The sequence below is a fragment of the Hydra vulgaris genome, chromosome 02 (genome assembly GCF_038396675.1).
Source record: "Hydra vulgaris chromosome 02, alternate assembly HydraT2T_AEP".
In the NCBI taxonomy this organism is placed as follows: domain Eukaryota; kingdom Metazoa; phylum Cnidaria; class Hydrozoa; order Anthoathecata; family Hydridae; genus Hydra; species Hydra vulgaris.
In genome coordinates, this window is record NC_088921.1 from 39,917,376 (window position 1) to 39,935,091 (window position 17,716).

General features: G+C 29.3%; 1 protein-coding gene and 1 long non-coding RNA gene across 2 annotated transcripts; one reads left to right on the forward strand and one right to left on the reverse strand.

The window, feature by feature from the left end:
* The first annotated feature begins 4,146 nt into the window (after window positions 1-4,146).
* LOC105846252 (endosomal/lysosomal proton channel TMEM175) lies at window positions 4,147-6,191 on the forward strand. Its single transcript, XM_065790858.1, has 2 exons — window positions 4,147-4,349; window positions 4,602-6,191. The coding sequence occupies exon 2, from the start codon at window positions 4,628-4,630 to the stop codon at window positions 6,146-6,148; it is 1,521 nt and encodes a 506-aa protein (XP_065646930.1). The 5' UTR covers window positions 4,147-4,349; window positions 4,602-4,627; the 3' UTR covers window positions 6,149-6,191.
* Window positions 6,192-8,088: 1,897 nt separating this feature from the next.
* Window positions 8,089-9,022, reverse strand: LOC136076517 (uncharacterized). The gene is made up of 2 exons (XR_010636332.1): window positions 8,603-9,022; window positions 8,089-8,460 (listed from the first exon to the last, which is right to left on the reverse strand). It is a non-coding gene; the product is annotated as an uncharacterized LOC136076517 (long non-coding RNA).
* Window positions 9,023-17,716: the final 8,694 nt, after the last annotated feature.

Below are 17,716 nucleotides of genomic sequence, written 5' to 3' on the forward strand. Positions count from 1 at the left end.
TGTCGAAAACAAGATGCCAATGTAATTGATAGTTCTTCAAGATTACTTCCTGATCCTCCAGTGTTTTTTGGCTTAGACAGCTGTGCCTCTTTAAAAATATCTGTAAAACGATTCTTGAAATACACATGACCAGGAGCATTAGACCTATATACAAGTGTTTTGATATTAAAGTATGGAACCTTTTTGTAGTTCATAAGACAGGCAACTTTTGAGAAATTTTTGATGTCCTTTTTTTGCATTTAGTATACAAAAAATGGTTTCGTTGGTTAACATTTAACATTGCTTTTACCTACTCGGGAGGGCTGAATATTTCTGCCGAATTTAATGAGTTCTCAATCTGACTATGTATATTATCACATTCTTGAATGGAGCTATACCCTGGCTCACAATACTTTTGTTCAATGATTTCAATATTTGGATGATCAATAAAAACTCACGCAATGCAGCTGACATATGACTGTTTCTATTTTGTGGAACACAAGAATCAAACCAAAGTAAAAACTTGTCAATATTAGGAAGATCCTTGTAAACTTAATTTAGCATACATATCACAGCACTAGCAATATCGTTACCAGAACGGCCAGACATACCTTCATGCCATAATACACAATATGCTCTTTTGTTCAGCAAAGAAAAACCTGTTAAGTTATAACAACTGAGCTTTCTTTTATAAAAGAAATTTCCCACGTTACTTTTTGGCAAGCTCAAGACATTTTGTGGATCAATACCAACTATGGTTGTGGTAGGGGAGTTCAACTTTCGATCCTTATCTCTCACGGAGTATTGTTTGCAGGAAATGCTTCAACAATAATGTGACTCAACTCGTGGAAACAAGTTAATATGGTTTTCTATACTCTGTTTAGTCATTTCAAGAACTTTTTTTTACAATGTTTCCCCCATTTTGTAGGGGCAGGAATACCAGTTTCAAGCTTATTTTCATGATAGCATGATATTTGCCTGCTGCTGATGTCTAGTAAACATATAGACAAATAAAACATCTTACATACACAATGTTTGACATTATCAACAAAGAAATTGTAAAAATAAGTATATTTTCTTCTTGATTTGCATACTTTGTTGGTCTGAGTCATTTTTTTTATCTAATCGTTCAGTAGTTTTACTACTAAACGATTAGATAAAATATATATATATATTTATAACAACAAATATAAATGTATTCTATAAAATAAAGTGCTCGATGTTCTTAAAAGAACAGAGCAATAATAAATTATTAGAAATCACTTATTAATTTCAATTTTTTACACAATGTTTCGTCAATAAAAAATATATATATACATATATATATATATATATATATATATATATATATATATATATATATATATATATATATATATATATATATATATATATATATATATATATATATATATATATATATATATATATATATATATATATATATATATATATATATATATATATATATACTTTTACTAATTTATTATTGCTCTGTTCTTTAAAAACATTGAGTTCTCTGTTTGTAGAATACACTAACATAATTTATGTATATATATATATATATATATATATATATATATATATATATATATATATATATATATATATATATATATATATATATATATATATATATATATATTATTAGAACCTCACGGATTCTGTTATATATGTGACATACACGCACTTGTGTATATGTCAAATATACAGTAGAATCCGTGAGGTTCTAATAAGATAATAACACATTTCCTACTAAAATAATGTGCTGAATTTTTATTAATAACTAAAAAAAGCCGATTAGCACTAGAATATATAAGAAAATACCTGTATTTTGGTTTATTACTCCAAGACATACATTAATATTTTCCGCCATTCTAAAATTTTAAAGCGGAAATAAACGCGAACGTATTATTTAATGCGATTTATAAACAATTTTATTGGTTGTTGGAAATAGAACAAAATAATATTAATAACTATCGCTATTTTGCACATAAAACAATCGGTTACACCTAATTTGACATTATTTAGTTGTTGTTTTCAATTTTAAAAGTATTACAACTAGAAAGAAAATATAACAAAAAAAGAGAAAAAGGTATAAACTCATTTTTTTCAAATTTGGAGATAGAACAAAATAATTCTAACCTGACGATATGCCCATCAAGAAAAGGAAAGAATCCAGAAATGAAGGGCTAACCTAAGGCAACATGACAATTACAGATGAAGTGCCAAGTCCTATGGCTTACCTTCTCGTTGGTGCACTTTGTTAAGTGAGTTAGAAAAGTATTAAATGTCTAATTTATGAACAGAAAAGTCAGGGCAACATTTGCGATAAGTTCATTTTAGATAAGTAATTGAAAACAATAAGTACTCTCGCGTGATTAATACACGTTTATTAATTATCGGAAATTTCTTTTTATTCACCCGGTCTATTAGGCCGGGTGAATATAAAAAGCAACTGCTTTTACTCAGTAATTGGTCAGCTTAACATGAATAAAAACTTAACCAACTTTGTTCAAACTTTTATTCACGTAAAGCTGAACAATTACTCAGCGTTTTTGAGTAAATTACTTAGCTTTACGTGAATAAAAATCTGAGCAAGTTTGCTTAAATTTTTACTCACGTAAAGCTGAACAATTACTCTAAAAACGCTGAATAAAAGCAATTGCTTTATTTATTCCAATATATATGTTTGTTATCATAATAAGACTTACAATAAGTAAAAATTAATAAACGGGGGGTGATAATTAATTTTAAGTTATTATCCACTTGATAATAAGTTAAAATTAATTAAAACTTTTTTATAAGTCTTATTAGACCGGGTGATTAAAAAAGCAATTGAATAAAATATAATAATAATAAATATATATATAAGCCCCTGAGATGCATAATGGTATAAGTCACTCATATCTAGTTTTGAGAAGTCTGACTAATATCACTATGGCTGTAAACAAAAACAGCTGTTTAGTGAGAAGCATAACAAAAAACAGTTCCAGCATCATTATCGATATCATTAGACTTATACCACTCTGCCATGTAATATAATAAGCAAAGTGACTTATACCGCTATGCATCTCATGGGCTCATATATGGGAATAAAATAAACCAATTGCTTTTTGTTGCAACAAAAAGCTCAAAACTAAAATAAAAAATCAGTGTAAACCGGCCTTAAATATTAGAAAATTTTTATTATCAGTCGATAAGAATAAAAAAATTTAGTATAATCAGGCTTTAAAAACTTTCGATCTAATAATTTAATTTTAATAAAAAGTTAATTTTGAAAAATCTCGTTAATCTCGATTTGTTAAAAAATTAATTTTTTTTATCTCTCGCCATAGTATAAAATTAGAAGCATATTGAATATTTTTGATATTGTGATAAAACAGTTGTTAAATAATGAGTTTTTTGACCAAAAGTTACACTAGAGTCAAATTGTTTTATGCGTGTTCTGTAAAAAATTCTTAAGACCACCCCCTTCCCTAATAATTAAACCTTGACTAAAATTCCCACCACTCTTTTTTTAATCCCCTTTCCCCCTCCTTTGTATTAAGCACGCAAGAGTAAAAAATAAACAGTCTTTTTAAACCGCTGGTAAAACACAATTACGGCTATCTCTTTATCCCTCTTCCCTTCCTCCCTCTTCAGGTGGGATAGGGTTACATTAGAAAATAGGCATTACCCATAAAAAATCCATAAAAAGTTTTATATTGACTAAGTTTTTCTGACTTGTCAAAAAAAAAAAAAAAGAACATGAAAAAATATCTGCAAAAATAGAAAATTATAAAAGGGAGATTGAGAAAACAAATATTTAGAGAATTATATATTGAGAGAAAATGGCTGCGAAAACACATGGAAAAAAAAGCCACGCGAGAAAAACTGAAAAATTAAAATGAGTGGGAAAGAAATTGAACTTATCTTCCAAAGCTTTTATAATTGAAAAAATGTTGTTTTGAGAAATTTTTGATTTACTAACACCGCAACCCACATTTTGTTAAAATGGGTTATTATCTTTGCGATAATAAGTTTATTATATTCAAACTTCAAGAAAAATAAATTTGTTGTCAAACCAAGTGAAAATAAATTTTATTGTTAGAATCTGTTTTCAAGAAAAGTTTTATGGTTTTATTGTTTTGGCTTTTTTCAATATAATTGCAAAACTACATTTTCATCTTCTTATTTAGTACGCGTAACTTGATTTAAAAAAATTACACTGAAAGTTTTTCGTTGATCGCACAAATAAAAAAAGCATATTACATTGAAATACGGCAATCTATTAACTGCGTAAATAACTATACAAAACACAATACAAAAATTTAATGAATTTGATAATTGGTTTCTTTGGTGATTTTCGCTATCTTTACTTAAATAATGTAAGTATATAAAAAGTCCGTAGTGAACTAAAAAACTTCGTTGATTGATTTTTGACGAGGCTTTTAGTTTTTTATACTTGTGTTTTGTTTTTTAAATTCATATAAACGCTGTTTTTGTTTAATTAATTTTGCATTACCTCCGTTTTCTATTACTGAAACTAACCATTAATTTACCGTTAGAAAGTTAACAACATTTTTTTGAACTTTCTTTTAAAACTATTTTTAAATAACTACTATATAAAACCATTTTAGAATAGAAATTGAAAGCAAAATTTAAAATGGATAATGAAATTGAAAAAGACAAGTTCAAATCAACAGTAAATGATTTAGAAAATAATTATGACGATCATCTAAATGAAATACTTCCAAATCTCCACCGAGGTGACATTGCATCATCCAATCGTACGCTTGGGTTAATAGACTCTGTAATGGCTACTTCTGCGACATTTCTTATTATACCTATAAGAAATTTGAAAAAATTGAATGATGGTGAAGATTTAAGTGATTTTTTTTATGAAAATCGATTGGAATTTGTAATGTTTTTCTTGGGCTTTGCAGTGGTATTGACAATATGGGAAAATATTAATATTCGAGCCATGGTAATCAAGCGTGTAGATGATCTGTTTTTGTTTTTCATTTGCTTGGAGATGTTAGCCACCACTGTTCTACCGTTTTCAATAGCTTTGCAAGGTCATTATCCTAGTGAAGTTTCCTCCATTTTACTTACCTGCTTTATTATAGGATTTATGAATGTAAACGACATTATTTTAAGTATCTACGCAATGAAAACACCTAGAGTTTTGCACGTCATGATGCAAAAGTGGACCAAACCTCATTTGAACAGGTTTAAAAACTGTTTCATAGTTAAACCTGTTATTAGTTTGATGTTAGTATCTCTTAGTGCTTGTTTTTGCGTTCTAAACTACGCTGTGTCTTGGTTTATTCTTTCCTTACTTATTATGATGCCAGTAATCAATAAATGTTACTATTTTATTCGGAGAAGAATAATGAAACCAACTGATTTAGAATGCTGTCGTTTTTATTACTGTTTTACAAAAGGTAACATTTCAAAAGAGCGTATTGAAACAATGAGCGACGCGGCAGTAGCAATAATTGCATGTATTTTGATCTTAGATATAACAGTTGAAGATTTCCCCTTTAAAGAAAAAGTTTATCAATTTGGACTAAACTATGAGTTAAACAAAATGCATCGTAAATTTTTGACATTTTTGGCCACATTCTCAATGGTTTTATCACTTTGGTTCGTCAATCATACTATATTTCATTTATACAAATCGGTAAATGCAATCATTTTTTACTTGCAGAAAACACTTTTAGCATTTGCATGTCTCTGTCCTTTAGCTGGCAATTTAGTTTTGAAGCTATCTACGGCAGGCAATAAGAACTCCAATCACGCTATACGAGCTTCTGCTCTAATAATTTTTTTTTCAAGCTCAGCGAACTTATTAATCTTGTTATACGGCTTGTTTTTTGGAAAGAGATATTTGCATTCTTGGGCAGTATTTGGATGCTTTAAAGTTAACGCGCGGCAGCATTTGTATACTATACTTAAAGCATTTAATTTACCATTTTGGTCTTTACTATGCGTTCTGGGAACTCTCGGGTCACCGAATATAGCTCTTTATTCTATGTACGCATGTTATACTGGCTCCGTTATTACAACTTTTTCATCAAAGTTGCTTTTTATGAATAATTTTGGTAAAAAATCGTATGCTCACGAGCTTCAAAATTTTGATACTGATTGCACGGAACCAAACAAAATTGACCAGAGAGACTAACTAATTACACAAAAACCATAAAGTACTTAATTATCCATAAAAATATTTTAATTAAATTTTTTCATTTTATCTTATTTTTCATTTTATGCAATAAAATTTTACGCAATGATTAATTGATACGGGTATTTAACTTAAGAAAATTAGCAATAGGTGACACTAATTCGTACTCCCAGTCTAAATTTTCATTAATTTTTTTAAATTACCCAAATTTTAAATATCTAAAATTAGAATGTTATTTTTTATTTTTAATATTTTCTAAAGTTATAGCTAATATAGTTAATATACATAAAAAATGTCAGTTTTTTATTTTAGCATTTTTTATTATATTAATAATGGTATTTTAGCATGATAGCATGAATGATGCGGTAACCAAGAAAAATAATAGTACAGCCTCAATTAAATATTATATTGCAGATATTCAAATCGGAATTTGTATATTTAAACTGTGTACGCACTGCTGTCATAAAAAACTAACCGTAGTTGTTGATTACCAGTGAAAGATTCAGTGGAATATGGGGGATATGTACCCCCCCCCTTACCCAACAGAATCTAAAAGTTCTAAAATTTCATAGAATTGGAGGACCTTTTCGGAATTTTTTTCGGAGACGCAAATGTAATACAAAATACAAAAATGTAATACAAAATACAAAAATATTTCAACATCTCTCCCCCCTCTTCCCACTCTAAGAAAAATTTCTGGGTCCGTCACCGGAAAGTTTTGTGGACTAAAAAACTAAGAAACTTTTGTGAAGTCAAATGGAGCTCAAAAAAAATTAAGAAAAGAAGGTGAAGCATTCACACTCAATTCACCAAAAATTCCTGGATCCGTGTTGATTACCAGTTATTTTTAAAACTTTGTCGTGGGTGTGTGGTTGTGTTGTGTGCTTTGATCTTTGTTTTTTTATTTATTAAATATAAGATCACATTAATTTTAAATTAAAATAGATAAGCAATATTTAACGTATATAAATCAACTTCATATTCATTAAGAATAATTTTATGATTAATTTAAACTTGATGAACCAGAGCAATTAGCTTTTGAAAATTTTATTATAGATTATTATATTATATATTTTATTATAAATTTTATTATTTTATTGATGATTCGTTTAGAAGTTTCGAATCATATGTTGAACTTTGCGACTTGAACATCAACGAGAATGATGAACTTTTAAGAAACTCTTTTAAGAACTCGTTTTGGATTTCAATATATATTCATTCATTCATATATTCATTCATTCATATATTTCAAAAAATATATTCATTAAACGTACAAAGATTTTCAAAAATCAAAACAGATGTAAAAAGTTAATGATTATCTTTCACACACCAAATGGTGAATGTTACAACCGCGAATGGTCGATATACTTGCTTGCAAAAGAAAAAAATTTCATCTTCTATGTAAAGTTCATTTTACATAGAAGATGAAAATTTTTCATCTTCTATGTAAAATGAACTTTACATAGAAGATAAAAATTTCTTCTATGTAAAATGAACTTTACATAGAACTTCACATTTAAAAGAAATCTTGAAAGTAAATAAGAACAACAGTATTGAAGAATGGTTACGTAATTTCTGTGATTTGTAATTAAGTTGGAAAAAATATATTAGTAAAAGTTTTAGGTTAAATTCTAGCTAATGAGTTATTTAGAGAACAAAACCATGGAAACTTTCTTAAACTACTGTAAGATTGGGTGGCTTTAACCCATTTTGAACTTTATTGTCTATTGCATGAAAGCCACAAAAGTTATTTCCTCAAACACTAAGTACTATTAGAAGTACATAGAAAGGACAGTTAGAACTATCTGTCTCCCATTTGAAAATTATTTACCTGAAGTATCTTTTGGGTAGTTTAAATGGTGGGCCAAAGTCGCCCTGTGTGATAGGGTGACTTTGGCCCAATCCTGTAAAAAGGGACTAAAGGAAGCAAAACAACAATAAAAACAACAATATTTAGGCAAAGAAAATAAATTTACAAAAATAAAGTGACAAAAAAAGACTTAGTAACAAAGTTCTTGTATACAGTAAATAAAATATAGGTACAAACTAAACAAGTATAGGTACCAAGTAAACAAAACAGTTTAGGTATAAAGTAAACAAAAATGACTAAATAAATGTTTTAAAAAATTTAGTGAAAAAGTTCTAGAACTGAATAAATTCCTCTTTTCGAAATTTTCTTTGGTTCCTCAATAAAATCGACTATTTTAGACTGGGGGAAAAAAAGTTGCACTGCTGGTAGTGACCATTTCCAGTTAAGTCCATTTTTTTTTCATAATAGTAATTTCTGCTCCATTTTTTCTTAATTTTTTCAACTACAGAAAAAAAAATTTCGAAAGTTACTTTAAAATTATTCAATAGTTATTACATTAAATAATATTAGTTATTAAAATAATTACTTATAAAGTTTACTAATTGATTAGCTAAATATAATTAATTCAAAATAAATAAACAAACCTGTCCAGGATTTAACTCTCCATTGCATTTAACAATTACATAACAATACTCTACAAGATTTAACAATTTCTCCTTTTTACAAACAATTTTTGTTTTATCAATATTTTGAAAGTTCTTTTTGCCTAATGCTGAATGATCTAAAGATTCTGTATGACTTTCTACGACTAAACTTACATCCGCAAAAATTAGATTAGAAGTCTCAGTAGTTCCAGTATTTGTACTTGGGCCAGCAAAGTCAATGTTGTTGGTCTCAATTGTATTTATAATACTGATAGGTGTATCTACATTATTTGAATTTAATCTATTATTTTCATTTATAACACAAGATGATATATCTGTTGAACATAAGCTTTTACCTGGGACAGCACATACTTTACGTCGCTTTGGATTTTTAGAACCATCTGGGGACCATCCAGTGACTTACATAAATGATCTAAAAATGATTGGCTTACTAAATTAGTACTTGAGTCTAAACCTACATTACAACATGGTAGTCGTGAAAGCACTTGAGACTAATGGAAAAATTCCAGTTTTGCGAAAACCGGCTCTAAGGTTATCATTTCCATGTTCATTTAAATTGGTAATTAAACGGTCTAAAAGTCTAGGAAATTCATCTTTAGAAAGAGAAGCAACTCTCCTTCCTTTTCCTTTCTCCTTCCATTCACATAGTATTTTGCGTCAGTTAATCTTCATAGGTCTAAAGTAGGCAACATCTAATGGCTGCGTGAGATGTGTAGAGTTTGCTGGTAATGCCACAAATCCTATGTTATTGCTTTGACATGCATCCAGTACTGCAATGCTCAAATGTGATGATACGTTATTACCTATAATGACACTTCTTCCTTGAGCCTTCTTAATTCTTGGAAGAAATAAAGAGAAAAACCAGTCCTCAAAACATGTTGAGTCAAACCAACCACTTTTTGATCTGTTATAACGTGCTTTTGGTGGCCCATGTTCTATCCATGTATTCCATAACGACTCAGCTTTGTAAACAACATAAGGTGGTAGCAATTTGCCATTAGCATTGCCATTAGCATTGATAGATTCATAAAGTAGTTATCAATCACAGTCGTTCCTATTTCTGCTTTCTTTCGCTTTATGCTGCTTGCAAATCTTACTGTGAGTTCTGGATTTCTTTTTAAAAAAGATCGAATCCAATCGCCACTTGGAAAATTATTTTTGAACTGAGGTATAACGACGCCTTTTTTCTCTAAATACCCTTTTACTATGCATCTTAAATCATATTTATCAACAGGAAAACCAAACTCAGATGATTTTATTGCATATGCCTTAAACATGTCTTCTTCTTTTGATGTAAATATTTGCTGACCACCATACTTTTTAGGATATGTCTGTTTTATTTTATTTTTTAATATTGATCTTGGTATATCGTATTTCAAAGCTGCTTATCGTTGAGTAATTAAACCATTCTTTAAATATTTTAATGCATTGTCTAACTGTTCTAAAGTATAAGTAACATATTTTATTTTTCCACGATTTGGCTTGTAATTTTGTGGCATATTTGAACTAAAAATTAAACAAATTTCGCTATTTACTAATACAAACTGTTATACTAATTTTCTATTGCATTACTACTACAAAATTTTTCATTTCAACATAGTAACTACCATAATAGCTATAAATGATCACTAAAAAAGGTTTACTCTAATACATGGGGTGACTTTAGCCCGGGCCAATGTCACCCTATGTAGTGGGCCAAAGACAACCTATTTTTTTTAATCTCAATTGCAAAAAAGTAATAAACTGTTAAGCTTTCAAAACAAGATAGAATCAAACACTAATGGTTTAAAATTAATTCAGTGTATATTCCAATAAAAAACCTTCTCCAGTTACTGCTATCGATGTAAAAGTTTACACACCTAAAAAAATTTCGGATTTTAGGTGCTTCTTCTAAAGTGCAACTTACAATAATATCACAAAGACTTGAGTTAAGTAAACTAAGTTAGACTGAATAAATAATAAATTTCCCACAATTTTCTACTAAACATTAACCGGCATACCTTGAGGTATCAATTTTAAACCATTTTTTAAAAAATTTTTTGCTTGGGCTAAAGTCATCCCGTAGGGCCAAAGCCACCCAATCTTACGGTACTTGAATTGATTTCAAAGTTTGCTCTGTTCTTCTCCGAAGATTCTTCTGGTCACATTGGCTCATGAAAATTTTTTTTTTCAAAAACAGGATTTCATGATTTAGATTCTCTGATGGCAAAAAATGTTCTTAAAGCTTTAGTGAGAAATGTAGAAGTTTCAAAATAATTTGGATTTTAAGTAGATTTCACATATGACATATCTCATCACAATCAACAATGTGTGGTTCTTAGAAATGAGATCAACATTGTTTGATTCTTAGAAATGTGCATGAAAAATCACACAAACATATAAAACTTGCAATTCATAAAATTTAAAAGTCACACCGGTAAAATCTTAGCCAAAGTTACTGTAAATTATTTTTTTAAGCATAAGTGCAAACTCGCCAAAAGAATTTGCAAACATTGGCATAAGTGCAAAGCAGTAGCAAAAACTGGCATATGTGCGAACCAGCATAAATGCGAACTGGCATAAGTGCGCCGAATAAATTTACAAACATTGGCATAAATACGAACTGGCATAAGTGCGAACTGGTATAAGTACGTAATGCCAATTTTCACTAATGTCAATGTTTGCAAACTTGATCACTTATGCCAGTTCGCACTTGTGCCCAGAAAACGCACAGTGACCCAGATTAAGGTAAAAGCAGCAAAATTTACCTAAAATTAACAACATGTAGATTAAGCAAAAACTATACAACAAAATAGGGGTTTTTGGGGTCAAGGAATTCAAATTAGTAACTTTTTACATGCACTAATTACCCGTATAACGCACATGTACGGGTCAAAACACGCGTTAGAGGACTTTAAAATTTGTAAAGACTATTTTTAGTAAAAAATTCCTTGACCCAAAATATAACATTATTTTATTATCACACAAACGCTCACGTACGCGTTAAACGCGAGCGAACTTGCTAAATGTGCGCAGACGCGTAACAAAACGCGTTGAGTCTTTAACGCAAAAAGAAAAAAAAATACGCAATTTATAATACAAAAATAAACAAGTCAGTATATTCAAATCTTTTTCACAATTTGAATTACTGAATAATTGAACAAATTCGGTATTTCTGGAGGCAAAGTTCTTCCTTGATAACTCTTGTGTTTTACAAATGAAATGCTTGAGATTTTTGGATCTAATCTAATCAAAAGGTAGTGCATCTGATCTGTCATAGTGTTAATTCTTAATATTTTTGTTGTGTGATGCAACCGTCCATTTCGGATTTGCTTGTTAAAACTTTTGTGAGCTTCCTCAGAATATTGACCATATTGAGGATATTGTAATAAGGACAATCTACATTCTCTTTATAACTTCTATATTAGAGAAAATCGCAGAGTTTTCAAATGCTCTTCTCGAAGTATTTCTATCATAGCTATTACCAAAGCCTACTTTGAGCTGGTCAACAATGAGACTCAACTTTTCTCTGAACTTTGAATTGATAAAATTTTTCTTTAAATTTACAGTAAGCTTCTCTTTTTCAGTTTTTTTTTTTTTTTTTTTTTGTAGTTCTGGCTTGAAACTTCTGAAATTTCCATTTTATAACCTAAATGTAAGATGAACTCAAAAAATTTTATCCCACAGTGCAAATTTGAAATACCTAATTTAAGAGCTTTCTCATTTACAGTTTTTTTTTTAACAAAATCTATATCATTCATCTCTTTGGGCTTAGAAGCACACACATATTATGGCTATCAAATTTTTGCTTGTAAATTCTTTGACTTTTCACATATAAAATTCTATTCATCTCAACTTTATAACTTTCCCTATATTCCTAGTAACTGTATGATTTAACATACTTTGTAATGAGCATTTTGCTGACAATTCAGTGAATTGAACACCTTCAGGATAACATTTCGGCTTTTCTTCTCCAAGCTTATTAAGACTATATTTTCACATTGTGAGAAAGTGATGAATTTCTTAACATTTGGTATTGTAAATCACTAAAATCAGTTTTCAGAGCAGGAGCCTCCTCTAGTGTCATAGTTGTTTGAATCAAAGAATCAATACTTCTCACCTGAGCTACATCAACACATTTAGGAGTTCTTTTCAAAATATAAGTTGAATTTTTTTCTTCTGCTGCTTTAGCACTCTTTGATGCAGCAAGGTATAGAGCTACATGGTGTTCATTAGCTAAATCTGCAATCTTTGCTCTTTTACTTATTTTACAAAGATCCCCCCATTCCTTAATTGGTCTTCTTGGTCTAGGTTGAAAAGACACACTATAATTGATGAAATTTTTTCCTAGCCAATTATTTTCGCACTTTAAGAAATTTTCATAGTTTTTTCAATACTTTTTAAGCTTATTTTTCACTTTCGAAATAAAAATCTGTACAATTCTATTTAGCTCACCTAGTTTAGCTTTAGGAATTATTTTGGAACTTTTAATAAACTCGATAAGTATTTCAGGAAGTGCTTTGTTGTTTGCTTCAGATTCGCGAATTTTTAAAAATAGATCCAACCTTTTTATTTTACTTTTAAAGCTTATTTTCTTTATTACCAAATATTATTATGATAAGACTTCTTTAGCGCCTTCAGCATTGCTGCTGAAGCTGCTTCATTCTTTTAGTTAAATAAATAAATTAAATTATTATATATATACTTAATTGTACTATAATTTGAGAAATGTTACGTAGTGCCGTTTGCTTACACTTTTTCACAAATACAGCGCATTCAAATATATTTGCCGACGTGCAGCATTCCAATATATTTGCCGACGTGCAGCATTCCAATATATTTGCCGACGTGCAGCATTCCAATATATTTGCCGACGTGCAGCATTCCAATATATTTGACGACGTGCAGCATTCCAATATATTTGCCAACGTGCAGCAACTTTACTCTAATTTCGATCTTTACAAAACGAAAAACATTTCTTTTGTTGATTTCGCGAAGATGTTTACAACTAAAAGCGTCCAAAATTATTATAAAACCGAAAAACCATGCAGTCAATAAGGACAAATTGTTGCCAAATGACTGAAAGTTTTTCAAAAACTCAGGACTTTCAAAATGTTTGTCATATTGCTTCTATAATTAGAGAAATTGTCTTCTTTTTTATCACACTTATTTTAATTGCTTCTATAATTAGAGAAAAATATTCTTTTTAAATTTTTATTTATGCCATAACCCTCAGTCAATGAATGTAAAAAGTGTTTGTTTTTTAAAACATCTTTGTACTTTAGCGTTTCGATACAAATAAAACTACATTAAGAAAAATTAAAAAAATATTATTTAGAACAATTATCGTTTTCTCATTTTTCTATTTATTTATAGGAAAATATAAAAAACAGTTATGTTTTTTCCTATAAAGTTATGACTGAAGTCAGAAAAAAACATAACATTAATTTTTTAACCTCGTGAAATTCAACAAAAAGAATCAAGTTTTAAGAAAAAAGAGAATGAGAGATAGTCAAATCGCGTTCTTAGGTGCTTAATACTAGAGAGGGGATGTTTATTTACTTTTGAAAAGTTTTTCCATCCGTCCCAAGCTTATAGGAACCCCCTCTTCCTTCCCGTTTATTAATTTTTACTTGTTATTAACAAAAAAACATTTCATAACTAAAAAAAAAAAAATCAGAATATATACATAGATAGCATCTATAAAGTACGCACGCAGTAAAACCACTGATTTAGGACCCCTCCCCCTTTGTACGAGCCTGTCGAAGACCCCCCCCCCTTTCTTCCGCGTACGTACGCATTATTTTTTTCAAAATAAAGCCCCCCTCCTTCCCTTTCCCCAACGCGTAAATATTTTAAAACATTGAAAACAAAAAAAAAAACATTTAGTTTATTTGACATTTCTCTGTACTTAATTCAAACTTAAAATGTTACTTAATGTTCTTCTTTAAATCTTAAAATGTTACACATATTTTAACATTTTAAGAGAAATGAAAAAAACCAGTTTGCGTACAATAATTAAAAAAAAAGAATTAAAAAAAAGTTTGCTTTTACTTTTGTCTTTTTGCTTCTCATCTCGCTACCAATCAAATTACGTTGCAAAGGATAAAAAATATTATTTGTCGCTCGATTTCTTTTTTCTCTCCTTAATATTTACAAAAGAAATTAAAAAAAAATTGTGACTAAAGTCAGAAAAAAAAAAAAAAAATACCGATTTGTTACACACGTGAAATTCAATGTTTTAATAAAAATTAAGTAAAATCAAGTTTAGTAGGTAGTCAAACCACTGTCTTTAACCCACCCACCTCTGTGTACGCGTTCGTGCGCTTTTGGGTAACCCCCTCACCTCATATATCCGACTTTTTTTATTAAGACTCCTCCCCTCCCAGTTAGATCTGGACTATAACTCTTTTCCCCTTATTGTATTAAGCACCCGAAAGTACTTATCGCTGCTGTTTTGGGTAACCCCCTCCCCCACGCACTTTATGTTCGTTGCAGAACGTTTTAAAATCCTTGTTGCAGAACTGTTCAAAATCTCAGCCCTGCACAATCTTTCATCTTTCAGAATCTTAGTCATTGTCAGTGAATTTTACTTAATTTACTATAATTTTAATCATTCCTGTTTTACTTTATTATTTGGTACCCAGCCAGAAACTCTGTAAAAAGTTACGCGTTAAGTTATGTCAAGAATAGGATTTCGATTCCATGAAATTAACATTACAATTTACCATAACGATAATTACAATAAGTTTTTATTAATGGTTTCACTTTCACGGAAACGTAGTATATTATGATACAAAGTTTCTGTAACGAATGTGAAACCAGTAACAAAAGAACGCGACAAATTTGACGTTAAACCTTTATAAAACATCTGCTAAACTCGAGTAAAACAGCGCGTGAAATTAATGGTTTCTTTTTCAACATTTCAATTCACCTCCTCAAGGCCATGAAGGCCACTACAGTAAAAGAGGCCACTTTAGTTGAGGTAACAACCCTGTCTTAACTCTAGATTCCAAAACGAACCTTGACGAACAAGACCGCTGCGCAGAGAAACGAGTTGTGCGCAGGGACGTGGTGGGGATTTACGTCTAAATAGTGACGAACATGTGTATGCGGGTTGGACTTTAAATTTTGATCGTACAATGCTGCATTAAAGCCACGTTTTTATCAAAACCAATATTGCTTTAATAGAATCTATAACTGCAGGGTGTCTGCCAATATTTTTAGCATTTTCCTGATTTTGCCCTGATCCAGTATCTGTTTTCCCCGATTTAATTTTAAGTTACCTAAAGTCAAGAAAAATTAGACTTGAATTGTTTTGGAAAAATCCTCTCTAATCGCAAAATAATAAACAATAACACTACAAACATTTAAACTTTTATATTACGTGTACTATATACAACATAGTTAAGTTACGTAAGTTGATGAAGAGCTATTTTCCCCGATTTTTACTAAAATTCAAATTTATTTCCCTGATTTTTTTTCCAGATATCTGAATTCCCTAACTTTTCCCTAATCTGGCAGACACCCTGAATTTGGATCTACATTTATTATACATTTTTTAAAACAATAATGACAAAAAAATACTAATGGTTGAATAATTATTGTTAACAACAAATAATAAAATAAATTATACTATTATTAAAATCTCTTATATTGTAATAATAAGTAATATTTAATATATTTAATTATAATAAATAGTTATAATAATATAATAATTAACATTAAACTAAACCTTTTTTAAAATAAAATAATAATTTTTAATGTTGCTTTAACTTTGTGAACGCAACATCGAAAATATCAAAAAGAGTTTACATACTGTCAATAGAGGCCAATTACGGAAGGGGGGCTTTACTCCATTGGGGGCTACTTTGCACCACTTTTGAAAAGTTTTCGTAGTTACCCAGCTCTAACAGCAATATTGATTTTTTTAAAGTTATTTGGTTTTATCTTGTTAGTTAGGCAATTTTCTTTAATTTTCAGAACAAATTGTGAATGATGCTGTCATTTTAAGTGTTGTTTCTTTAATATTTGTGTAAGCCATTATTTTTACCAAATTTTTTCTCCTTTAAAAGTGGCGTATTTCTACACAAAAACTATATCATATTACGATATTTACTTTTTTTATGCGAAGAAATCATCTGTTTTAAATTATGCAAAAAAAAAAAATAAAAAAAAATAAATCAAAATTCAGCTATTTTAAACTTGTTGAAAATAGTTTGGGTGTCACGTTTTGCCCAAAAAAGGGGTGCTACTTTGGACCAGTTAAGAGAATGGTAAAAAGTAACCTCAGACTATGTTTTTACATCTAATGGTTTTAAATGTTGCTAACAAATGCAAATTGTTTCTAAGGATGGTAAGGCATTACAAAAGAAAGTTAGAAGCTTGTTGTTACAAAAATTATTCAACTGAAACATTGCAAGTAGGTTAGGATTTAATAAAAAAAGAAACACTCAGTCAAGGTATTGCTACAAATCATTTTAACATACCAAGAAAAACAATAATAAATAAGCTAAAACAAAAACATTTGATGAGACCAGGTAAGCGGCCTATATTTTCCAGACTTGACTTGACGTTTGTTTCATATATTGAATATAAGAATGATTTTGGTTTTCCATTGACTCAGAGAGATTGTGATTTGAGAATTGCTACTTAAACAAAATAAAACAAAAGGTTAATCAGTAAATTGTAAAAATGAATATTTACCTGGAATTATAGATTGTTTTGACAGGAGTTATAGATTATTTGACAGGAATTATAGATTGTTTTGAATGGAGCAACAGTAAGTGTAAGTAACATAATTGGTAATGGTCTCTGAAAAAAAGACTAAATTTTTTACACGTGGGATACGATAGTTAGAGGAATAAGCCCCTTAAAATTTGAACAAAATACGGATCTTCTCAGTGCCAGAATTGTTTAATGATGGAAAATACGGGTAAGCATTAACATATAACATTAAAGTTTGTTTATTTATATCAAGGAAGATTATTATTTATAAAATAAAACTTTAACATTGAAGTTTGTTTATTTTTAATGTTAGAGATTTTTTTGTTTTGTTTTTGATGTTTGTTTATTTAAAAGAAAATATTTTATTTACTTAAAGTAGTGATGAAA